At 37.5% G+C, this 26,917-nt stretch overlaps 2 protein-coding genes across 2 annotated transcripts in view; one reads left to right on the top strand and one right to left on the bottom strand.

Moving 5' to 3' along the window:
• Positions 1–8,966, top strand: part of Spta1 (spectrin alpha, erythrocytic 1) — a 77,562-nt gene extending 68,596 nt beyond the window's left edge. Inside the window, exons 45-53 of the mRNA XM_013077556.3 lie at positions 596–892; positions 1,710–1,822; positions 3,098–3,115; positions 4,206–4,257; positions 5,377–5,564; positions 6,459–6,512; positions 6,841–6,987; positions 7,690–7,834; positions 8,362–8,966. Coding sequence (XP_012933010.2) covers positions 596–892; positions 1,710–1,822; positions 3,098–3,115; positions 4,206–4,257; positions 5,377–5,564; positions 6,459–6,512; positions 6,841–6,987; positions 7,690–7,834; positions 8,362–8,487 — 1,140 coding nt within the window. The 3' untranslated portion in view covers positions 8,488–8,966. The remainder of the gene's footprint in view (positions 1–595; positions 893–1,709; positions 1,823–3,097; positions 3,116–4,205; positions 4,258–5,376; positions 5,565–6,458; positions 6,513–6,840; positions 6,988–7,689; positions 7,835–8,361) is intronic.
• Positions 8,967–14,206: 5,240 nt separating this feature from the next.
• Positions 14,207–15,149, bottom strand: LOC101705830 (olfactory receptor 10Z1). Its single transcript, XM_004858766.2, has one exon. The coding sequence runs from the start codon at positions 15,147–15,149 to the stop codon at positions 14,208–14,210; it is 942 nt and encodes a 313-aa protein (XP_004858823.1). The 3' UTR covers position 14,207.
• Between the last annotated feature and the right edge of the window lie 11,768 nt (positions 15,150–26,917).

The raw sequence follows: 26,917 nt of genomic DNA, 5'->3' as shown, positions 1-26,917 counted from the left end.
AGAGAGAGAAGGAAGGAGCTGGGAGGGAGATACACCCTTCTAGGTCATGCCCCAGTGACTCACCTTTAAACAAGCCCTCCTCCTAAGAGCACATTGAGCACTGAATGCATCCATGGGTTAATCCACTGATCAGTACATCACCTCATCACCCAATCACCTTCTAAAAGCTCCACCCCTGAACTTAAGAGTCTTTTGGTAGACATTTCAGATGCATACCATAATAACACCTATTTCTGCATGTTTGTTATAAGCAAGGCAGAACTGGAGCACAGACTTTAGAATAAGAAATCACATAATTGAAAACTACCCCTTAGAATCTTAGAGGTGAAATAAATTTAGAAGTCAGTCCTCTTTTCTTTTGTAAATGATGGAAGACTTGACTAATTTCACACAGTGAGAAAATGCTAAGACCAGAGCTGTTCCTCTAACTTTAATGTCCAGACATAGGATCCCATGGTCCCCACTGGTTTTAGCTCTGTCATTTTAGAGTGCTTGCCCTGAAATACTTCAAAATAGTCATGATTTTTCCTCTCAAGATTCTCTTCTGCTGAGAGGCTGTACAAGGACAGATAGTGGTGTCTTCTTTTTTCTGAAGGCTGAGGAGCTGTTCATGGAGTTTGCACACAAGGCTTCAGCTTTCAACAACTGGTGTGAGAATGCAGAGGAGGACCTATCAGAGCCTGTGCACTGTGTTTCCCTGAATGAGATTCGGCAGCTGCAGAAGGACCATGAGGCATTTGTGGCTTCCCTGGTTGGGCCTCAAGAAGACTTTAAGTATTTACTAGAGCTTGACCAGAAGATTAAGGCCTTAAATGTGCCTTCTAGCCCTTACACCTGGCTGACAGTGGAGGTGCTGGAAAGGATCTGGAAACACTTATCTGAGGTCGTCAAGGTAATTTGTGTGGGCACAACAGAGATTGTGGTCTACAGTGAGCCTGACTGCTTGATTCATTGTCCAAGTTGGGGAACTCTGGGGAAACAATAAAAGACTGTTAATAATTATACCTCGACAGCAGTCATCAGATGAGACTGTCTAGGAAAAATAGAGAAGTGTGTATACCTGTGTCGTGTCACAATATGTATACCTCATTCCCTGCAGTATAGATAGGGCCATATTTCTATGATTCAATGAAATAAATAAAAGCTCAATAGGTGGTTACAGTAGTGATAAAAAAATTCCCAAATCCTATGTATCCCCCCATCCAAGATATTCTTTACTTTGTATGCACCTCCCAAGGTGCCTTTTATGTGTTTATCCTTAATTTTTGGTCTATCTATAATATTCAATATTCAAACTGAAAAGTTTTCAAAAAAGGTTAGCAAAAAATCTTGCTCTATCATCATTTTTGTGCAACAACTCTTATTACTTACTACTTTCCCCCTTAGGTCAACTTAGGTTAAACTTACCCTCTCCCCCAATCAGAGCAAAGAGATTGAGAGAAGGGATGTTTGCTTTTATTACTAGTTTACTTGTTCCTGGACTTGATCTTAGAAACATCCGTAAGTACTTACGGGGAGTGAGATGGACTATGTTCTTGCCTTTGAGGTCAGAAGAGGTGGGCTAGAAGAAATATGAGCCCTTAGGCACATGCATACGGAAGGAAGATTAGATCTAGGAGAGAGATATGCAGTTGAGACTGCAAATTGGTTTCCCAATGGCAGAGAAGAGGCTTCCTGTGAGCCCTACTGTCTGTGATTTGGGGTTTTAGGAGCGGGAGCAGGAGCTGCAAAAAGAAGAGGAAAGACAGATGAAGAACTTTGAGATGTGCCAAGAGTTTGAACAGAATGCCAGTGCCTTCCTTCAGTGGATCCAGGAGACCAGGTAAGCTGTGTTGCCTCCAAACCCATGACCCTTACGCCACACACACCATGTGCCGGAGGGATGGCGTAGATATCTGAAGGGGAGTGGAGAGACTTTCACTGCCTGTGATCTGTCTCCAGATCACCACATCTTCACTGTGCTTTATATTTGGACCTCACTGTTCTCTGAATCAATTTTTCCAAAATCAGGAAATGGGAATTTCATCTTGCTCCCCATTTTTGCAACTTTGTTTTTTTCTCTCTCTCTTTTTTTTTTTTTGGTACCCAGGATCAAACTCAGGACCTTGCGCTTGCGAGGCAGGCTCAGTGCCATTGAGCTAAATCCCCAGCCCTCTTTTTTTCTCTTCTTGACAATCAATTTTCCTCCTGTTGCTTATTATTATAATGCAAAATAATAATGATCTTTATGTTTGATGATGCCACGTTGCACTTTAAAAGCACTTTTATATCCATTTTGTTACTTTCAAAGGAACCTTGAAAAGTGCACACAGAAGATCTTATTTCCTCTGCTTCCAAATGTGGGAAAAAAGTAGATAAATTGACTTGCTCAAGGTCGCATATGTATTTATTGGAACTACCAGAAACAGAATATACACCTAATATGAACACCCTAATATCTTCATGTTGCTATGTTGCCTGCCTGGTAAAGCTGTAATGAAAATCAAGTGAGATAATATAGGCTGTTTTCATTAAATGCAAAATAGTCTGTAATTAGGATAACATTTATCACATCATCTGGGTAAATGGCCTAGAAAAGAGAATAAAAAGAGAAAGATAGTAAAATGTTAGAACAAATGCTCAAGGTTATCAGACTGTATCCATTAGGTGGGTCAGCATTGTGGTGGTTGTAAGGCGAAGGGGGTGGCCAGACAATCCAGGATATTTACTTTTCGTACATACTCATTGGGAAAAATAAATAAGACAATGAACACAAAGAAATCTTGCAACATATCTAAAAGAAAATCCAACTGAAGTTAGAGGAAACCATAAACCCTCCTCTGCCTCTGGTTCTGGGCCCTTTATGACAGCCTGGCAGTGAGCCCTCAATGAAGAGCATATCCTTTGACATCTGTGCTCTTTTCCCTAAAGCAAGGTGCTTCATAGGAGGCTTTGAGCTTCTCAGAGTAGGAGAGACTTTGAGACCTGTGAACAGGGTCATATTTTGTGGCTACAGAAGACTTAAAATCTGATGAAGTAAGGTCAGTTGAAATAATCCATGCTAACAATGATTTTTCTTTTCTCTCTTCTGATTCCTGTTCCGGTCCTCTATGTCCAGGTCTTATTTTCTGGATGGGTCAGTATTTTATGTTATCATTTCTGTTTTCTTGTAATATTGTGGAAGTATTAAAGAGGGCTTATTACTGAGGCACCACTGTACCATCCTGATCTGATAGTGCCTAAAGAAGCAGAAGCCTGTTATATTTCTCTCTGCCCCTGAACTTCAGTCAGTGGGGCCTTGCCTATATCACTTAAGTATGTAGAGTCAATCTTATGTCTCCATTGGGTCTGAAACTTTGAATTCAACCAAACATAGATTGAAAATATTTTTTAAAAGGTGTCGGTACTGAAAATGTACAGCTTTTTCTTATCCTTATTTCCTAAACAATACAGTATTGCAACTATTTATTTATCATTTACATTGTATTAGGTTTTACGTCAGTAGTCTAGAGATGAGTTAAGTATATGGGGGATGTATATAGGTTTTATGCAAATACTGTGTTATTTTATATAAGGGGCTTGAGCATCCTTTATTTTGGTATCTGCAAGGTCACTGGAGCAACTCACACATGGATACCAAGTATGACTGTTAGTGACAATAGAATTACAAGAGACATGTAAGAGCCCTCTTCTAGGCAGGGAAGAAATAGGGAAGGTTTTACTTCCCTTCTCCTGAATCGGGAAAGATGCGAAGATACAGGGTTTGATTGTAAAAATGTGACTTTTTGAAATATCATTTCAGAAATATCATATACATAACGCATCCCAATTTCTTTTTTCATCCCTTAACCTTCCCTCCCTCCTCCATCCTTTATCCCCTTCCCCCTTTGAGAACTCCACACAAAGAATGGAAACATTATGTACCGCAAACATGGACAAAGCAAAAAAGAAGAAGAAGGGGATGAAGGATGGCTGAAGGAGGAGGAAGGGGAGGAAAAAGTGATGAAAAAAGGAATTGGGATGTGTTATATGCATGCAACAACTTCCCACAAGGAAAGTAAACGTGATATATTACACACATGCTAATAAACTAAAATAATAAAAAATAAAGACCATATAATTTGTAAGGAGTAGAAACAGAAATGTAGGAGTTTTGAGTTGGTATATATGTATGAACCATTGACCTCTGATATTATAAATAATGTTTCATTTTGGTTCTGAATTAGATCTTTGCTCAAAGAAACAGGAACTCTGGAATCCCAACTGGAGGCAAATAAAGTAAGTAATGTTTGCTCATTAGATGAAGACGTGGCTAGAATTATAAAAGTGCAAGAGAAACTATGTAAAGGCAACTTGGTGATGTTTTTAGGTACATATCACCCCAAGTTAAAAAGCCAAGGCTTAGTGCTGACTCTGCCATCCGTTTGCATTCTAACCACAGACTACCACTCTGTGGTTATGAACCCTCAGTTTACTTAAAATTTCTGAACTTTTGTTTCTGCATAAAATAGAGTTGGAACTTACATTACAGAGTTGCCGTAATGATTAAGTAAGAGACCAGATATAAAAGTTCCTAGCCTACAATGAGGAATATTAACAAATTTTATTTTTTATCTGATTTGATGAAATGATATAATTGAATCTAAATACTTTCCCAACAATTAGTGTAGCAATGTGCTAGCATATTGGGTTTCTCAGTCTTGTTTTCAATATTACCTCCTTTCAGAAGAAAAAAATAATTAAATTTAATTCTGCCTTATGAAAGTAGAGTATGATTCCAGGTGTAGTTGCTCTTTGGAGGGCCACAAGCCTTATAACATTTAAAATTTTTCACACACACCTCACTGTCATCATACCCAATCTCCCCCTCCTATCCTTTAGGAATAATAATATCTCCTCATTGAGAACTCATGGACAGGATGCAGAAATTTTGCATGTAGCATGCTTGATTGGCAGGAGCAGCAAATACATATCTGCCCAAGCTGGTGAAGGAGACCCAGGAGTGAACACTGGGACAGTTAGATGAACCTTAGAACTCAGCCACAATTGATGATCCAGATAATTCACAATGCAGACCACAGGAAGCTAATGATACATGAGTCCTAGGAAGTGTACTCTTCTTCACCTGCATTATATAACCAGTAACTCTTAAATTTACATAATGAAGAGTACAAGAATTACAGGCATTGTCACACCTGAATCTCTCACTATTTAATAAGTGAGAAAAACAGAAAAGAAATGGTTCTCTTGAGTTGTTCATTTTTTATAGAGGACAAGAAGATCCCTGAAAATAATTGAAAAGAAAACTCAAACGCATCAGCCTTTTTCCCTCTCTCCCATCTTTAGGTTTGGAGCTAGTGGCCTGAATGACCGACTCTCTTCTCTGTCTTTATCCAGAGGAAACAGAAGGAGATCCAAGCAATGAAGCGTCAGCTAACCAAGATTGAGGACCTGGGGGACAGCATGGAGGAGGCTCTGATCCTTGACATAAAATACAGCACCATTGGACTGGCCCAGCAGTGGGACCAGCTCCACCAACTGGGGATGCGGATGCAGCACAACCTGGAGCAGCAGATCCAAGCCAAGTACTGAGGGTCCACAGCCAGGATGAGGAGGAATGCAGGGGTGGCAGGAGCATATCTATGGGCTAGGGCTTGGGGTACTAGATTAAAGAGCTGCCTCAGAGATCACACACTTACCTCCAAAGCCAACACTCTCTTTACTGCTCCAAGGAGGGATTATTGACTTTCGTACTGTGTCTATCACGAGATAAGAGATATCTGCCTCTCTCTCGTTCTCCTCATCATCTGTCAGAGCAAATGGTTCCTCCATCCAGTTCTCAGAGTCCCTTTACCATATTATATGGTCTTTTCAGAAAGCATCCCTTTTGTAAAATCCCATTCAGAATACAATATCTAGAACTGAAGAAATATTCAAAATATGGCCTAATAGAGCAAAAGAGCAGAAATTAATTTTTTTCTAGAAAAACTAATTATACCAAAGTGGCTTTAGGTCTCAATAGGTGCAGTGTTTTTATCTAGATCAGGAATTGGCAAACTTGTTTCTATAAAGAGTCTTATTTAAAATAATTTAGTCTTCGTGAGTCATGTGACTCATGTTGACTTTTCATTTCTCCCAACACAGTAGAAAAACAGCCATAGATAATTTGCAAGTGGATAAGCAAGGCTGCTGCAATGAAACTTAATTCGTGGATGCTAAAATTTGAATCTGGCCATTTTTAATGTTATTTTTATATTTGATAAAAATAGTCTTTTTTGAATTATTTTCAATCATATTAAACATGGACTGTGTAGTAACAGGTGGCAAGTTGGACTTGAGCCATGGAGAATAGATTACCAAACTCTGAACAAGATGATCAAGTAGCACATTAGCTGTCAACATTCCTCTCTCTTTCCTGTAACATATCTTTTGCTACTGTTCTATTTTATCTCATGTTTAATTCATGATTTTCCTTTCAGGGATACCATAGGTGTGAGTGAGGACACGCTAAAGGAGTTTAGTACCACCTATAAGTGAGTATAACTTCATAGTTAACTGGTTCTAGATATGTTAATTAACTTTAGTTGTAATATAGTAAGAAAATACAATTATAATGTAATATAACATAATTCCTATGAGATTCTTGGAGTTTAAAAATATATTTCTTTCACACTTAATGATTTATGTTTTTCCCTCTAACCGTTATGTAAAGGAGAAGAAATACAGAGGTATAGACAACTCACTTCTCAGCTCTCTGATGTTTTTATATGTTATTAAAGCTCTAGCTGATGCAATAAGACCTATTCCTTTCTGTTCTAATCTGACTCTTTCTTGAGCTTGATAGCATGTTTTATTCTTTAGACATTTTGATGAAAATTTGACAGGGCGTTTGACTCACAAGGAATTCCGATCCTGCTTGAGAGGACTCAATTACTATTTGCCCATGGTAGAGGATGATGAACCTGAGCCCAAGTTTCAGAAATTCTTGGATGCTGTGGATCCAGGGAGGTAAGAAGAAGACCAAAGGCCAGATCAGGGGAGGATTGGGACTTAGAGGGAAAAGTTCAAAGAGTAAAGTCATCCATAAAAGATGAAACTCACTGATTTGAAAAATAGGGCAATACAGACAATAAGTAATTGGGCAGCTCTTGGTATCTTTTCAAGATTATCCCAGAAGTAAATGACACCAGTTCTCTCAGGACCTAGCTCTGCAAATTACTCAATTCATAATTTGTCTTTGCTCTATGAATCTTAGCTGGTTCTGAAGATAAGAATTGAGAGAAGAATCATTTCATAGATGTGGAATTTTAAGGAGACATGGATAACCAAAAAGCCAGTGGGTAGAGTTGTGTTGCAGGGGTCAGAGTTATAGATAGATCAAGTTGGTCTTCAGGGACTAATTCTTTCTAATTGCAAAGACACAAGAACACCAGAAATTATTTGGGTATCTGGGGACTCGTGCTGATGGGAAATTTCAAAACTCTTTGAAGAGAACCAAGCTAGAAGCTGAGTCTGAAGTTTGGGAAACAGTGTTTATTTACCTGTAAGAGGGAGAGAGGAGAAGTCAGAATGCAGAGTGCAACTCATAGTCTCAGAGAGCTTATTTGAAAGAGAACATAGAGAATCCATCTTCCCTCGGCCTGCATAGGATGGGGAAGGACCTTCTTCCTGTCTTGAGGAAGCACAGCTCCTGATCCATTTCTCCTATAGGAAGGGCTATGTCTCACTGGAGGATTACACGTCTTTCCTGATTGACAAGGAGTCGGAAAATATCAAGACCAGCGATGACATAGAGAGTGCTTTCCAGGCTCTGGCAGAGGGAAAGTCTTACATTACCAAAGACGACCTGAAACAGGTCAGATTCCCCTTGTTATGCTCTGATATTCTCCACTTGGGTCATCTCGTTCTTGGTTGTCTACTTAAACTAAACTCTCACCAAGCCACCTATTTTTTTCTTCCTAAGACCTCCTCTTTCATAGGATGTCATTTGTTTTAATTCATTTTGTCTTGATCCAGCTCAGAAACCTACAGTGACTCTTTATTAACTATCAGAGTCAATCTAAAACATGTGACTTAGTTTTTTAGGCAATCTTTATCCCTTTTGCTTAATAAATGAAATTTAGGAAATGAGAAATATAGAATACTCAAAGTGAATTAGATCTTTTCTTCAAAAAAGAGATAAACTAAAAGTTTGAGTTGGTCTTATTGATTAAAAACCATCCATTTTAGAGAAAAGGATATGATAGGAATAGGGCTTGCCTGTCCTTCCAAAGGCTCTCCAACTTCTGCATTTAGATCCTGTCAGAAATCCCCCAAACCTTTCAATCTCTATAAAGACTTTCAATCTCTATAACTATGTCTTTCTCTTTTTATGCTTTTCAGGCCCTCACTCCAGAACAAGTGTCATTCTGTACCATACATATGCAGCAATATGTGGACCCACGAGGTCGAAGCCAACCCGCTGGCTATGATTATGTTGGCTTCACCAATTCCTACTTTGGTAACTGATTAGCAGATCCTCCTGGATCATAGACAACTGACCTCCTGGGAAGTATGAGGGATAAAAGAGACAGGCAAGTGTGGGGGTGTAAAGACTGTTGTGTGTGTGTATAATAATTTTTTCCAGATCTGAAAAAGACACCAATCAAGCTTGGTGGGTATAGGTGTCAGTCAAATTGGAGGAAAAGAGGCCATGGGTTTATTTTGTAAGTAATTAGTCACTGTTGAGGAGCGAGTGCTAGTGTTTTTACTTTTTAACCATTTTGTTGTGTTCTGCTTACCTTTATCAGTTTTTTTTCTCTGTGTGTGTGTTGTGAGTATAGAACAAAGTGTTTATTTTTAAAAGAACAAAATTAAATAAAGTATTTCTTGCCCAATTGAGCTTCTGTATTTCTAGGAACCACACTATTGTCTAGATATGAACAGCTAATTTTACTGTAAAAAGGAGCCGTTGTAGAAGAAATAATAAAATCCAAACTGATTTGCAATTTCTTTTTCATTTTAAAATATGTTTAAATTCTTACATTTGAAAATGAAGACATTTGATATCTGGGGAGTGCAATATTTTAGTCTGTGAAACTGAACTGCACAGAGATAGGCATAGCACCTGTTTCCTTCTTAACTTGTCTCTCTTTTTTTGAAACAAGTTTTTATTGCATAATCAGGTAGGCCTGGAACTCTATGAAGCCCAGGCTGGGCTGAAACTGGCAGTCTTCCTGCCTTGGCCTCCTCAGTGCTGAAGTTACAGGTGTGTCCTACCACACCTGCATACATTTGTCCCTTTTTTATTTAAATACTATATTAGATGCTATTATTTTCAGAATAACACAATTCCAGCATAGCAGGGCTCCCTCTCATCTTCTAATACCATGAATTTCCCCTTAAGTTTCAATGTGATAAAAAGAACATTTTTGTTTATTTGCATCCATCTTGTATTAGAGTTAGAGCAAGTAGAATTGTTTATAAATTTACAAATTAAGGAAAAAGTAAGAATAAGTAGTGCTGTCTTTCAAACAATTTTGATCTGAACAGATTAAAAAGCTAACATTCTGATCTGACCTATAAAAGATGATGGTGTAATTTGCTGGTGAGAATTCCCAAGTCATTTTTTTTTGCCATGTATAAAACTGCTAGTATCCTGCAAAAACTACCATCATGCCCCAATCCATAAATACTGCCATGTGATTGCCATTTTAAGCCTGAATCCCTGTCACCACACAGAAATTACTCCTGCTTAGTCTAGCAGGATATCCTATCAGAGGAGCCATTTAATAGGGCTGCAGTTAAAATTCAAGTTTTCTTTGCTACTAGTAATATATAACCATTTTACTGATTTTTACATAAGCAAGGAAATACTATGCAATGTAACAATCAGCAACTATCCTGAAAATGCATGTTTACAAAAGCCTACATTGCCTGATTACAAATAACCCAAAACTTTAAAGATGAAATTATACAGCCCGATAGGCAATTTATAATCAGTTTTATTTAATATCACAGTTACCAAGTATGGGGAGTTCTAATAATATTGTGCTAAAAATAATCAAAAGGAAGTGTGGGTGTGGTTCATTCCTCCCCAGTTCCACCACTACCAAGGATTTTCAAGGCCAAATTAGAATATTAGGCATTTGATGAGTTAAAAAAATGTTAAGGCAAAAATGTTTCATAATGCCATTTTTTACAAGATTGAGTAATATAAAGGCTAGATAGTATCTGAAAAAGCAGTAAAAATGTCAGTACAATGACATACAATGCCTTCTGAAGTTAGATTCTGACCACCTACACATCAAGCAAAAAAAAAATAGTGTTAGAAACAGGATACATAATTTAGTAAGAGACTACAGATATTCAAAGCATAACAATTAGGACTTCTACAACATGCCCTCCTTAATCTGAGTTAAGTTCTTCCTAACTAAATCTCTTCTGTTGATCTACTACCTACTCACTTTAAACTGGAATCCTCTTTTTAAATTTTTGCTAATTACCTTCTTTATAATTTAAAGATTACATTCTTCTCCGAGCCCCAGCATATAGCTTCAAACTTTATTTTCCTTGCTTGATTTGCTCTCCAAAATTATTTCACTTATAACAGAATGTTATTACATTTACATCTTATGGACCTTTCTGATACCATCCATCCTATGCTTGTTTCCATGTTACATAGAGCTTGACTGATTTTCCAGTGTTTAATCCTCTCAGGTTTCTGGAATCTTCCTGTGCTCTTCTGACACCCTCTTCCCCCTGATATATCATGAAATATAAGATGATCCACACTCCCAGCTTTGGTTTCCACTAGCATTAGCTAGGCAAAATACTGGGTACCCTAAAGTGATACAGTCTAGAAATTCTAAATAATGGTTGTATTTTGTACTTAATGTGTAGCAGATTTTGCCCTAAAAATTTGATATTAATCTTCATAAAAAAGAAACCTATCTGACAGATATTGTTATCACTCTATTGGTCAGTTGAAAAGTAGAGACGCAGAATGTTTACGACACTTGTTCTAGATCACATATAGAAATAAATGGTAGAACCTACACTTAAAACATTAAGGCCTCTGGTATTAATTTATTCCTTTATAAGAACATTGCATAAGTGGATATGTTCACGTCAGAGAGACATTTGCAGCTCCACCTAGAATAATGTGTCCTTTTGAAGAACATGTACAGCTCCTTACCTAACACAGGAAATTTGAATCATGGAGGGAGATTTTGTAGACTGTTCCTGTTGTCTCTACCACAGATCAGTTATGGAAAGATCTATAGAGATAGATTCCAGGAGTTTTTGCTCTGAAAAATACCACCAAGTGATTTTATATCCTTCTACACTTAAGACTACCATATTTATGCTGAGGTCCCACCTCACCCCAGAAAGAATGGCTGTTGTCAAGAAATCAACTAATAACAAATGCTGGCAGGGTAAAAGGAACCCTCCACTGTTGGTGGGAGTGTACACTGGTGCAACCACTGTGGAAATCAGTATGACGATACCTCAGAAAACTAGGATTAGAGGTCCCATTTGACCCAGCTATTCCCCTGCTGGGTATCCTCCCAAAAGAATTAAAGAAATCATACCACAGTGATACATGCACACCCATGTTTATAGCAGCACAGTTTTTAATAGCTAAAACTTTGAAACAGCCCTAGTGTCCATCAATTGGAGATTGGATAAAGAAGATGTGGCTTTTTAAAAAAAATGTAGCACTACTTAGCCATAAAGGATGAAAAACTAGAGACATTTATAGCTAAGTGGATGCACATTGAGGCCATACTCTTAAGTGAAATAAATAGGACACATATGTGTAAATATCAAATAGTTTCTCTAGTGTGAGAAACTGAAAGTGTAAATAATGATCCAAATGTATAATAGATAATGTGAAATAGGAAGAAAAGGTCCAAAGGGGAAGGGAAAGTGGAAAGGGTAGAGGAAAGGAAAGGAGGAAAAAGAATAAGTATGAGAAAAGAAAATAATGGAAACAATCTTTGTAAATAGGGAAGGGTGGAGGGGGTGAAGGGAGGGCAGGGGAATGGGGAAAAATAAGAAACAAGATATATCATGTAAAGGGACAATTCTCCAGTGATGAATGTCATTATATTGTATACCTAAAATGTACCAATAAACTTAATGAATAAAAAAAGACTACCATATTTGGAAAGTATAATTTTGGTTATTAATTAGCAATATTTGAAACATCCTTACCTACTAGTGGTGCGTGTGTTTGGGGACTGTTGTACTGAGTGGACAGAATAGCTTGTGAAAATCAATTTGCTCAAACATCCTCAGTACACTGGGGAAGACATCCAACCTGCAGTGAAAAGGACCCTCTCTGACACAGAACCTTTCTGCCATCTGACTGACTCATCTACCTCTCTCTGGCCTATTTTCTTCTCTGAGATTTAAGTCCCTTACTTTCAAATTTATTTTGCATCAAATTCTAACTAGAAGATATATTTCTTAAAATAAAATTTCTTAAAATAAAATAAAATTTCATAAAAATATCAATTCCAATCTGAAAAAGTATCATCTGAGCCTAATTCCTCCTTGATCTTGCAAGTTATTCCCCTCTTCTATCTCATTGATAAATGCTGTGGGTCTGGATCCTACCATTTTAAAATGTTTTGTAATGTCCTTCAGTGTCCATTGTCATTATCCCTATTCAGGCCTCTATCCCTCTGTAGTAGATGGCAATACATTTCTTAATTTCTCTTTGTCTCTTTGTCTCTGTTGTTTTAATGCTGAAATGAATTATCCTCCCTGCTAATTGGTTAATTTCCTTAAGTCGCTTCAGGGAAGCTGCTAAACTCTCTGCTCATAGGTTGACTATGTCTTGTCTCCCACACCAAAAGGATCATGTCTGAAGTGACACATTCTAATTGCTGCCCTCCCCCTACAAAGAAATCCTCTCCCAAGTAAATTTTGCAGCAGGATTTGTGCAGCATTACCAACCCATCCGGACACCTCACTGGGCTCTGAAACAGGGTGTATTGTCTTACTACCCAGCCTTTGGTTATTCTGTTGTCTCTTTGAATGTCTCCAGTCTCTGCACTTGAGAGTCACTCATTCTTTAGGAACAAGATCAATCACTATCTTTGACATGCAGCCTTCTCTGACCCTCCTTCTAGAGTAAACTTTCCTTAAACTAAATCCCAACATCATTTTCCTTAACACATTGATAGTAGCAGTTGACATTCATTGCAACACCATTATGACCCAAGTATTGTGTTACATTACTTATATATGATTCTGTTTGGTCATTACAAAAATTATGATGTAACAAACATCTTGCTGATGAGGACTTAGAAGCTAAAAAGGATTAGGAAGATTACTCAGAGATGCAAAGCTGGTAAGCTTTAGACCTTGCATTCAGTCTCCTACCTGACAGCTGTGAGAATTCACTACACTTTTACTTATCACTAACAATGTGTGTAAGCCATGTGTGAACTGTTATTGTAGGCAGGAAGGAGACTAGATAGAATACGTAGTTCTACAAGAGATACAAAAGATAATACTCTATTTGGGGAATGAGAGGGGCCCTTGATACCAGAGAGCATGAGCAATTATCAAAGAAAATAAATACAGTTTCTTAAATAGAATCTGCTCAGCTTAGATAACAAATTAAAATGAAATAGGTAAAATAATAATAAATCAGAGATAGAGAATTCTACTCTATAAAATAAAGGCACCCAGTGGGAGAGAACAAGAATAACCTATCCCTCCATTTAGCAAGGCATTAAACTAATCTCTCAAATTGTCATACACTGAATTTCAGATCCTGGGAAAACATTGTACACAATATACTAATTATGTAATGATCTTAGAAATCTCTCTAGTGTTCCCAGTAGAGTTCCTGCCAACTCTACCTTAAAATTGGACACTTTAAAATCATCATTTTTTTTCAGCTTGGTTAGAAAACATGTAATGATCTTACTGTATTAAGGAAAGTCTTACTTCTTAATGGGTTTCAGTAATGAGGGGCACCATCTATGGAGTTGAAAGTGAAAATTCTGGTTTTGAGCCCACCATGAGTGGATCAAAGTAGGCAGATCAGGAAACCTGTCTCTGCATACCCAAGCAGCTGGGAAGAAGGGCAGGCACAGGCAGAGTGGGCTCTTTCAGGCCTGGCGGGTGGTAAAATTTTGCCCCAAGTCCTGGGATAACTGACTTAGCAGACTTTGATTCCCAGTCTTTGATCTAGCCTCCAAGAGGCAAGTGCCCCTTTGCACTATCCTTCACCCCTTACCCAGTAAGCTCCCTTGGAAAGCATTTTTCAGAGCGGTCTGCACAGCCTGATTTCTTAGACAATAAACAATGGGATTGAGGAGAGGGGTCACCACAGTATAGGTGACAGCAATAAGCTGATCCCTTTCAGGAGAGTAGCTAGCTTTGGGCCTCAAGTAAATGAAAGAGGCACAGCCATAGTGAATAATGACCACTGTGAAGTGTGAGGCACAGGTGGAAAAAGCCTTCTTCCGGCCCTTGGCAGAGGGGATCCTCAGGATATTTGCCAGGATGTAAGTGTAGGAGATGGTGATGAAGATGAAGGAGACCAAGAGGACCACCAAGCTGAGGATGAGGATCCCCAGCTCACTCAGTGCTGTGTCCCCACAGGCGAGGCTCAGGACAGGAGGTGTGTCACAGAAAAAGTGTTGGATCTCATGGGAGCTGCAGAAGGAGAGGCAGAAAATCACCAGTGTCATTCCCAGGCCAAAGAGGTATCCGCTCAGAAAGGAGGCAATGACTAGTTGACAACAGAGGGTGGGATTCATGAAGCTGGCATAGTGCAGCGGGGCACAGATGGCCACATATCTGTCAAAGCCCATAACAGCCAGAAGGAAGCAGTTGGTACAGGCCCACGAGGCAGAGAAGAACATCTGGGCAGCGCAGCCTGCATAGGAGATGGCCTGGCTTCCCACAGCCAGGCCGCAGAGCATCTTAGGGATGATACCCAAAGTGTAGCAGGTTTCAGAGAAGGACAGGAAGGAAAGGAAAAGGTACATGGGAGTGTGTAGATGACTATCCAGCCTTATGACTACAATAATGAAGACATTGCTGGTCAGTGTAATGAGATACAGAGACAGGAACAAGGCAAAAAGCAGGAGTTGCACCTCTCCAAAGCTGGAGAAGCCCAGAAAGACAAAGCCCCTCCAGCAGGTTACATTTTTCTGCACCATTCTGAGTGATATTGCTGACAGGTTTGTTGATTCCTTCCACCATACCAGTAGATGTCTAGCTTCCTTAAAAGGCACGGGAGACTCTTTGCTTTGTGCCTGTTGTAAACAAAAAAGGAAGATCTGATTTACTCTAGAGTCAAATTTCATAAAGTTATTTGTTATATTAGGAACAAAAATGTATGGATCCACTCTCACATGCATGCATGTACATAGACATGTGCACAGATACACAATCATTATACATATTCATGTGCCCACACTCACAATGAACACATATATGACTGCATATATACAGGCACATAGAAAATACATACATTCTAATTATGCATATTTCACATATTCAGAATTATGCATTGCACACTACTATTACCATATCCATAAATATAAAAGTCATGTCCTTACATGACAAACACATAAGTATTCAGATAATCAGCAGATTAGAAGAACCATGTTCCACATACACGTTCATACTGATTGTACATATACTGGAATGCACACAAAGACACAAATATACATTGTCTATTAGAGTGTGCAGTGGAAATAGAGGGCTTGATGGACATAATTTTATAGATCAGACAACAAAGACCAAGAAAGGTGAAGTGACTCTCTTGAAGTTACACAGAAGAGAATATGTAGAGTTCTAATCTAACTTTAATTTACTCATACAATGATTACTCTCTTTAGGCATGGTGGGAAACTTATCCCTGTGAATATAAATTAAGGAACATCTTGTTCAACATTAATCACTTTCTTCTATTCAACTCTCCCCAAGTTGCTTTACCCTTTCCCAACTCCTTGGGCAGAGTAGAGTAGACTTTTACATGTTCAACCATGCTGAGCACTGGAGGAAGAACAGGGCTTGGGTGGGTCTTGCATCAAGCATCCCTATTGCATCAAGATCAACTATTACATTCTGCTGACCCCCCCAAAAAAGTGTGCTGTGAAGGAAAAGCCAAACTGTGGGAGAGATTAATTCAGGGAAGATTCTCTACTTACCCAAAGAGACTCACAGTGAGAGTAAATTCTACCCTTTAGCAGCCATGCACTATACTGTATTATAGAAGGTGAAAGACCTGAAGTCCATCTCAGAAACCCCTATTCTGAGTACAGTGATCTCCAAATGATACCAAAAAACCTCTTTCAAAAACCTCTGGCCCCAAGTGATGAATCACATTTGCTTCTATCCAAACAGTGTCTCTCTGAGGACTCTGCAGTCCCATTGGGTACTATTTCAGGAAGCCCATCTAATTGTGCTTCTTGTCATTAGTTGGGAATATCCTTTTGGGGCAAGTAGAAAAGAGAATGTGAACAAAGAAATGCTAAGATTGTGATTCAAGCCATAATTTGTGTATCTATTATGTGCTGAATATATTGTTTTTACATGATAAATCTCTTAAAACTTACAAGCTAGTTAGATAATGTTCATATTTACATTTTACAGAAGAGAAAACAGAGTCCAATAGTGATGCAATGACTAGTACAAGATCACGGAACTCAGGATTTGTGCTTTTATAGTCACACTATAAGACATAATTTTATAATGTAATAATCAGGAATTATCAAAACCATTCTGAAGAGTATCTTGGTCTCTCTCAGGGTCAGTTTCTTCCTTTATCCTCATCTATCTATCCCACTTTCTTAACACAGCTTTACTTATTTTCATCCTCTTTTATTTTTCTATAGTATTATAATGTCTGTGCCCAAATTTTCAATGGACTCTCCATCCATAGATTGTCCTGAAAGCTGGAAATGTTCCAAATAACAGCATAGATAAACACTTTATCTGACTGCTCATTTTCAAAATGTGTGTTTCTACAATATTTCCATTTCAATATTTATCTTCATTCATTCAATGACTCAATATAACAATAATGATAATGAATTTAAGGCCAGAAAATGACTAAATCCATTGTATGGATTAAAAGATTATTATCTGTTTTTCAGGTAAATAATTGAGGCATGGGGAAATTAAATATCTTAAAATAACACAGTCAATTGACAACACATGGCAAGTAGACTCAGAACTTTTTGTCCTGACTATAAAGTCATTTCTGGTACCTTGTTTCAATTAGGAAGAGCTAAAAGATGAGTAAGATGTGAAAGTGAGTACAGTGTTAGTATAAACACTGGATTTATAACTACTTTTCTTGTGCTCTTGTTATAGCTTTTGGTCTAGGATTTACAGTATGGATTTTAACCATAATCTATGTAGGTTCATATTAAATTATTTTCAATAAAATATTGAAAGTTTCCAATGGTATAATTTCATTTATTTAAATCTAAATCACATGTTTACAATTTTAAACCCATTTGTGATTTTAAAAAACCCAGACGAAACTAGGTGTAGAAGGATCTTACCTCAGTCTGATAAAAGCCATTTATGATAACCCAACTGCCAACATCACATTAAGTTGGAGAGAAGCTAAAAGCTTTCCCTCTAAAATCAGGAACAAGAAAAGGAGGCTGCTCACTCCTGTTCAATAGAGTGCTCAAAACATTACCCAGAGCAATCAAGATGAAGAAAGAAATGAAAGGAATATTATAGAAATGGAAGAAATTGAATTATCATTATTTGCAGATGACATTGTCCTCTACATAGAAGATCCAAAAACATTCCACCAATGTCTTCTACAATTAATAAGCAAATTTAGCAGTATACAGATCCAAATGTGGCAGGATATAAAATCAATATATAAAAATCAATAACATTCATGTACACCAATGATCAACTCACTGACAAAGAAATTAAGAAAACAATACCATTCTCAATAGCACCAAGAAAAATTAAATACTTAGAAATTAACTTGACCAAGGCCATGAAAAACCTCAAAAACAAGAACTACAATACTCTTTTTTAAAAAAAGGATCAAAGATGGAGTGGGTGATTTAGCTCAGTGGTTTCGCAGCCTGTTGTGCAAGCACAAGGACCTGAGTTTGATCCCCGATACCAAAAGAAAAAAAAAGGATCAAAGAGGACACTGGAAAATAGAAAGGTATCCCCTGTTCCTGGATAGGGAGAATCAATGTCAAAATGGCCATATTTGCAAAACTGTTACATGGATCTAAGGCAATTGAAATCAAAATACTAATAGCATTGTTTGCAGAACTGCAAAAAAATCCTAAAGTTCATATGAAACCAGAAGAGACCCAGAATAGCAAGAGCAATTCTGGGTAACAAGAGCAAATGAGGTGGGATCACAATCCCATATTTCAAGGTATATTACAAATTATAATGGTATAACAGCATAGTACTGACACAAAAATGGACATGTGGATCAATGGAACAAAATAGAGGGCACAGAAACAATCCCAGGCACAGGTAGCCACCTGTGACAAAGGGAACAGAAAATATATGCTGGAGGAAAGATAGCCTCTATTGCAAATGTTCTGGGAAAACTGGCTATATACATGCAGAAGACTGAATTTAGATCCGTTATCTCTTGCCATGTACTAAACTAAAATCAAAATGAATCAAAGATCTAAAAATTAAAACAGAAACACTTAATCCATTGTAAGACAAAATTGGTAAAATTCTTGAAGTCATAGGCATACGTAAAGATTTTCTGAACAGAACACCAATTTCACAAGAAATAACATTGAATAAACAAATGGGATTACATCAAATTAAAAAGCTTCTGTACAGCAAACAAAACAATTAAGAGTGAAGAAACAGAATGTGAAAATATGTTTTTCCAGCTATACCTTGGACACAGGACTAATATCTAATAAAGACTAAAAAAATACTAGACCCCCCAAATAAAAAACCCAATCAGAAATGGGCAACTGAAATGAACAGATACTTCTCAGAATTACAAATGGAAAATAAGTAGATGAAAAATGTTCAACATCACTCATCATTGAAGAAGTTCAAATTAGAACAACACTGAGATTTCATCTTATTCAAAAAAGAATAGCAACTATCAAGCAAACAAATGATGATGAGGCTGTGATGACAAAGAAACTCTCCTACATTATTGGTGGAAATGTAAACTAATAAAACTTCTGAAGGAATTTGTATGAACAACTAAAGCTAGAAAATGGATTGAGCCTAGCCAGACCCCTACTAGTCATCTTTCCAAAGAGTCAAATGCATCATATTACAGTGATATGTGCATATCAATGTTTATAGCATCACAGTTGGTAATAGCTAATTCTTGGAAGTAGCCTATGTCTTCATCAGCTGACAAATGGATAAAGAAAATGTGGTATTTATACATAATGGACTACTTCTCTGCTAAAAAGAAGGATACATTTGAGTCATTTGTAAGAAAATGCATGCACCTTTTAAACATAATGTGAAGTGAAATAAATCTGACACACAAGCTTAAATACTGTATGGTTTCTCTTACATGAGAAATCCAAAGTATGATAAAGTAAGAGCAAAATAAAAGATGGATAAAAGGAAATAGGGAGATAGATCTACAGCCAATGGAACAAAAGACAAGAGATGGTGGGAGTGGGTAAGGAAGGAGGGGAAGGGGACATAAAAATAATTAAAATATGTCTTATACATGTACCAAATATTCACAGTGAAAGTATGTACTCATCATGTATCTCAAACATATACTAATAAATTAAAAATAAATAAAGAAAATAAGAGAATTTCTCTATATGCATAATCGTTTTTGCTTTTAACCAATGCTTACTGTTTCCAGTGCTCTTCATTCTTTTCAGTATAACCAAGTTACTGTTATGTTTCATTTTTCTCGTTTCAACACTTTCCCTTTAGCCTAAGATTTACATGTAGTGTATGTTGATGTATGTGATTCTGTTTTTAAGTGTTTATGTATGTAAATGGAAACCCAAGAATTTTAAAATTTGAACCCATAATGGAAATTAGTGCAATAACTGTGTTCACGTGATCGTTATATTGCTGCAAATCTGAAGAGATCAAGATATGTTAACTTTTCACAAATCTGCCACTAGAGACTATGGTTTAAGGAAATATGTTCGGTTATTAAGTTGACCAGGGGTGGATTGTGGTGGATTGACTAATGGTGAACTTGTAACACCCAGCTGAACCGAATCAGCATGGTCTGGGTGTGGAGGATCCACCTGAAGACTGCTACCAATAGCCATAAAAAAGAACTGTAGGGGAAGATCTTGGCCTGTTGATTTGCTAGGAGAAGCTTGCTACAGATGGTTTTCCCCATGCAAACTAGACTGCTCTCCTCGGAGGAGGAGCTCCGGACTTCGCTGTCGCTGGGAATGGCTGCTGTTTTCATTAGGGGAGCTCTTATCTTCACTGTAAGCATCACTTCCTGGCTCCAATGTGGATCTCTCAGCTCGGGGGCAGAAATCCTCCATCTCACCAGTGTAGATATTCTGGCTTCCACCACTGGCCTTCGGGCCTCCCAGGTGCAGATCCTCAATACGAACAAGCATGGTACATTGCTGTGGGCCCTAGGTCACTGGCTGGACTCCCGGAGGACATTGCCTTGGACTCTAGGCCTTCAGCTGGACTTGTGTGGGAAATTGCTGGGATCTAGGCCCTCGGTTGAATCCTTTGGTCTTCTAGCGTGTGGTTAATCTCTTGCACTCCCTTGCATTTGACTCTTTGGGTAATTATCATAAAATAACCTTATAAGTTAAAAAAATTTATTATTACTATAATGCACATAAAATAATTTGACTATAATGGGCTTGGTGTACTTCCTATCTTTCTCTTACTTTTGGTTTGTTAAATATGATGAGCTAATAACTTCATATTTTCCACCCAAATTAGAAAGTATTTAAGTACAGAGTCTGCCAAAAAATGTATACATAATTCAGGAAAAGAAAAACTTTTATAAATATTTAAAACTAAGTTTATTGAGACATCATGAGATTAGTACAGGTTACCTTCAGGCTCTCCAATTACAAGAGGTGCCAAAGTGGTGGCCACTAGCTTTCAGACACTTATTAGTACAGTGAACTCCTGCTTGGGTAACCTTGGCCATTGAGATTACTGCACATGCATTTTCACTTTCTTCTCCACGGGCTGGCAGTGTATTGTGTTTTCTGTGATATAAGATATCCTTTAGGGTCCCACATAGAAGGGTCACATCATCTTTGAAAAAAAAAGTATACTATTTTTCTTTCCTGAAGAGTGTAAACATTTTTGGTGGACTCTATTATTTCTTCAATTGCTTTTTGTTTCTTTTCCACTCTTTAGATTTTAATTGCACCTGTATTAAACTACTGAATACTATCTAAAATGTCTAAAACAAGCTATCCACTTCATCTCTACTTCTGTCTATATTTTTCAGGTCAGATAATTGCTTTTGATTTAGTTTCAAATTCACTACTCTTTCTCCTACTATTTCCAACCTTTATTCAGGCCAATTCCTGGATATTTCAGTTCAGCTATTATACATTTAAACTTCAGGTTTTCAATTGATTTCCTTCTTTTTGTTTCTTTTCATTTTTTTGGAGACAAGTTCTCACTTACTTCAGGCTTGCCTTTAACTCACCAATGACCCATGCTGGCCTCTAACTTATGGTGATTCTCCTGCTTCAGCCTCTTAAATTCTAGGCTTACAGGCATGCAACACCATACCTGGCTACAATTGCTTCCTTGTTACAATTTCCATTTCCATACTATTATCCATCTGTTTACTCTTTAATTCTATATTTCCCTTTCATTTTTCACACATACTTATAATCCTTGATGTGAAGAGTAAAAAAATCCAAATTGCATTTACGTGAAATTAATTTCTATATATTATTCTTTTTCTTGTGTGTGGATTGCTATTTGCTATTATTTGCATAAGTACCAGATTTTGGTTGGAAATTGACAATTTAGAAAAGAAGATGCTGTAGTCACTGCAATCTGGTACTTAAAATCTGGGTATGTAAGGAAAAATGGAAGCCAGATTCAGTCCTGCTAAAACTATTGTTTTCACAAATGACTGTGGCATATACTGTGGCTGTGGTTCCTGAGGAGCAACGCCAGAGACTTCACTCACCAAGGAGCACAGGAAAAGGTAATTTTACTAAAATGACCCATCCAGTCACTACACAAATAAACAAGCAAATAATAAAATGAAGACTTGAAGTGTGTTGTGATAGCAGTGGGCAGGCCGGTGTCTAGAGTTTCTACATCATATTATGTAAAATATTTAGTTACCAAAAATTGTAATCTATGCAAAAAATAAGAAAGTGTGACTTTCCCAACAGAAGCAGGATACAGAAGCATCCCGTGAGAGTGACTATAAGCCATATTTAAGAGACAATGGCTTCACTATTAATGCAATATAAATACATTCAAACATTTAAGAAAACCATGTTTAAAGAAAGAAAGAAAATATGACAATATCATATCTGATATAGAATTTCAGTGCATTATAAGTTAGAAATGAGAAGTTACAAATAGAAATTGTGAGGAGGAAGCAAATGATAACTCTGAAGTTGAAAAAAACTCACTGAAATGAAAAATGAACAAAACAGTGCAATGATAGATTTGAACTGGCAGGAGAATAAATAGGAAATTCAAAGTTAGACTGATGAAAAACACGCAACGCAGGCAATAAAGGAAAGAAATAATGAAAAACTAATGCAACATGGAAATGAATAGAACTATGCTATAGAGAAGTAACATTTCTAGGGCCACGGATTTAGCTCAGGGGTACCATGCCTGCCTTGCAAGTGCAAGGTCCTGAGTTTGATGCTTGGTACCAAAAAAAGAAGAAGTAACATTTATATATCTCACTTGAACTGAGTTACTATAACTCTAAATCTAATTCTAATAAGTGAAGATGTAAATAGTAAGACCTATGCCAGCCGCTATGCAATTCCAATTGAAATCCCAGCAGCATACTTCAGGGACCTTGAGAAAACAATCCAAGAAGAGACCCAGAGTAGCAAAAGCAATTCTAGGTAACAGAGACATGGCAGGGGGTATCACAACCCCCAGCTTGGAACTATACTACAAAGCTACTCTGATGAAAACATGGTACTGGCAAAGAAACAGACCTGAGGACCAGTGGAACAGATTAGAAGATGCAGAAACAACGCCAGACACACTCAGCCATCTCATCTTTGCTAAAGGAGCCAAACACCCTCACTGGAGGAAAGATAGCCTCTTTAATAAATGATGCTGGAAAAATTGTGTTTCAACTTGCCAAAGACTAAAATTAGATCTTTATCTCTCACCATGCACTAAACTAAAATTGAAATGGATTAAAGATCTAAATATTAAAATAGAAACATTAAACCAGCTGGAAGAGAGTTTAGGAAGAACTCTTGAAGACACTGGTGTAGGAAAAGATTTTATGAACAAAACCTCAGTTGCGCGTGAACTACCACAATCAGCAAGTGGGATCTCTTCTTACTAAAAAGCTTCTGCACAGCAAGAGAAACCACCAGCAGTGTGAAGAGACAACCCACAATGTGGGAAAAATTTTTCACCAGCTGTCCCTCAGACAAAGGCCTAGTATCTAGAATCTATAAAGAACTTAAAAAAATCAGACCTCCCACATTTAAAGACCCAATCTGGAAATGGGCATCTGAAATGAACAGACATTTCTCAGACAAAGAAGTAGAAATAGCAAATAAACATATGATAAAATGTTCAACATCACTGGTCATTCGAGAGATGCAAATGAAAACAACACTGAGATTCCACCTCACCCCAGAAAGAATGGCTGCTATCATGAAATCAAATAATAACAAATGCTGGTTGGGCTATGAAGAAAGAGGAACCCTGCTCCACTGCTGGTGGGAGTATAGACTGGTTTAACCACTGTGGAAGTCAGTATGGAGACATCTCAAAGAACTAAGACTGGAAGTCTCATTTAACCCAGCTATTCCCTTGCTGGGGATCTTCCCCCAAGAATTAAAAGAATCATACCACAATGATATATGTGCACCCATGTTCATAGTGGCACAGTTTGTAATAGCTAAAACTTGGAAACAGCCCAAATGCCCATCAACTGGAGACTGGATAAAGAAAATGTGATTTTTTTTTAGTAAAATGGAGTACTACTCAGCCATAAAAAATGAGAAATCAGAGACATTTATAGCTAAATGGATGCACATTGAGGCAATACGCTTAAGTGAAATAAACAGGACACACATATGTAAATACCAAATAGTTTCTCTAGTGTGAGAAACTGAAAGTGTAAATAAGGACTAAAAGGTATAATAGCTAATGTGAAATAGGAAGAAAAGGGGCAAAGGGGAAGGGGAATTAGGAGGGGTAGGAGAAAGGAAAGAAGCGAATGGAATTAATATGAGAAAATGAAAAAATGGAAACAAAGTATTTGTAAATAGGGAGGGGTGGAGGGGTTGAAGGGAGGGTAGAGGAAGGAGGAAAAAATAAGAACCAAGAGAGATTATGTAAAGGTGCAAATTTCCAATGATGAATGTCATTATATTGTTTACCTAAAATGTACCAATAAAATAAAATTTTTAAAAATTTAAAAAAAGAAAATATTCCCTTTAATATAAGAAGAAGAAAAGAGAAATAACATGAATGAAAGTGGAATACATCATGTTAGATGAAATAAATCAGGTACAGAAAAGTATCACATGATCTCATTATGAATTCTAAACAAGTTGATCTTATGGAAGTTGAGAATAGAATGATGCTTACTGGAGGCTGCGAAGAGTGGAAAGGAGGGAAACAAGGATAGAGGAAGGTTGATTAATGAACACTAAGCCATAGTTAGATGGGAGTGAGAAGTTCTGGTAGGGTGACTATAGATAATGAAAATGTATTACGTATTTCAGAAAGCTTGTCTATGCTAGTATCACCGCAAATACTTGTGTAATGCACATGTTTTAACTTCTCCAGATGTTATGAATTTTTCAGCATCATTATAATCTTATGAGACAATATATGTAGTCCATTGGTGACAGAAATGTCTTTATGTGGTACATGACTCTATTTGTAAGTCTATTATTCTCTACTAACAATTACCGAAGGGTGGCGGCAAACACTTTTGCTTCTCTGAACCCCTTGTCTAATATTACATCCTGTGTGCGTCATTTCATCTTTCTTGAACCCTTTCAGTAGCAAGAACTTTGCACATACCCCAGGAAGTGTCTTCATTTATGGCAGCTCCAGTAGAATAACCAAGGGAGTAAGCTTTTGGGTGATCAGGAAAATCAGAGTTGTAAGGAAAGGAAGACCTCTATCATGTTCAATACAGACCCAAATATAAGCCCAAATCAACAATCTACAATAACTCCTCTGTCCATCCTCACTTCAGTTATCCTGAGGTCTTCCCTGTGTGCTCTTCTAGCCCAGTTTTATTTACAAAGAGATGAATAAAAAAAAAAAGGTGAGTAAAGAAAGATGTTTTCTTCCTGCATCTTCCAGACTTAAGAAAGGGAGATAAATAATCTGACGTTCACATATGAACACACAGAAGTGATAAGATAGATTTTGAAAATACTGTCAAAATTTAATAATGCCAGGATTCATTTGTCCACAACTCTCTTACTTTATTGTTCTATTTCTCAAAAGAGTCTTAGTCTTGGGTTTTCATATCTATCTACCTCTTTAGCACCTCTGAAAAGTGGTACATTCAGGCAGTGAACTAAAGGTCTTTATTCTACTTCAGTACACATCTGTGAGTCCATCCTGCTCTTCATTATATCACAGGTGCCCTAAAAATGGTCCCTAAGGTGACTTGGCCACAGTCTTGTTGGGAAAAGGAAGGTCACCATGACAATATGCCCTAAGAGGCACTGTCCCTGGTGAGGGGCAGTGCCGATGAAAAGGCTGGCTACTGCTGTCCTTGTTGCTTCAGGGACCATCTAACTAACATTTGTGCTGTCATGCCACACATGACTCAGGGACCAGCCTGATGTATCAGTGTTACTGAAGAGTACCTGGGGCAGACTGTCCCTGCCTTGAAATGACAGGTAACCAGACTATTGACAGCTATCCAGACAGGGAATGAGAAGGAATGTGGAGGACAGGCAACGAAAGAACTAGGTGGGCCTCTGTGGGACATTTTATTCTTACCCAGGTTACACACTCTCTGGTCCTTCATCATTCCTATGGTTTCAGATCCCTCATAAACTTGAAAATCTCCTTACTTTACCCAGATGTTCAATGAGATTGCATTTAAAAACCTTAATCCAAACATATCTTTGTCAGTATCCTGCTACTGATTCTTAAACCTGTAAATTTATGGATATAGTACCTAAGGAGTATTTTTAAAATATTCTCAAGGTGCTTTTATTTTTTGCTTTTTAATCAGAATCTAATATTTATACATACTTTTGGGGCATAATGTGTTATCTCGGTAAGTGTATGTAATGTGTAATGATCAAATTATCAGTTCCATCTCCTCATTTCTTCATGTTTGGATACTTTGAGCTTTTTTGTTATAGTTCTTAATAACTGATAATGAGTTATTGTAAACTATAGTTACCCCACTGTTCTGTCAAATATTGGATTCCATTACTTCTATCTATTAGTGTTTAGGTAACTGTTACACAACCCTCTTCTACCCTTCATTCCCATATACTTCTTAGACTCTAGTAGACCCTATTGTACTCTTCTGCTTGGTGATCAAACTTTTTAGTTTCTCCCTGTGAGGAAGAATATGTAGTAGTTGTCATTCTGTGAGTGACTTATTTTGCTTATTTAATGTTCTCCAGTTCTATCCATATTGCTGCAAATAACAAACTTTCATTCTTTTTGATGGGTACATGATATCCCGTGTTATAGCTACATTTTGTTTATCCATTGTCCTTTAATGGACACTTCAGTTGATTTCATATGGTAGCGATTGTGAATAGTGCTGCAATAAACATGGGAGTACAGGGATCAC

Source organism: Heterocephalus glaber, unplaced genomic scaffold (assembly GCF_053883595.1).
Source record: "Heterocephalus glaber isolate CG9 unplaced genomic scaffold, H.glaber_assembly_v1.0 deba00001561, whole genome shotgun sequence".
Taxonomy (NCBI): domain Eukaryota; kingdom Metazoa; phylum Chordata; class Mammalia; order Rodentia; family Bathyergidae; genus Heterocephalus; species Heterocephalus glaber.
This window is presented reverse-complemented; position numbering and strand designations above follow the sequence as displayed.

What these genes read in the sequence shown, in the direction of transcription:
- LOC101705830 (XM_004858766.2), bottom strand. Translation starts at nt 15,149, where the DNA reads ATGGTGCAGAAAAATGTAACCTGCTGGAGGGGCTTTGTCTTTCTGGGC.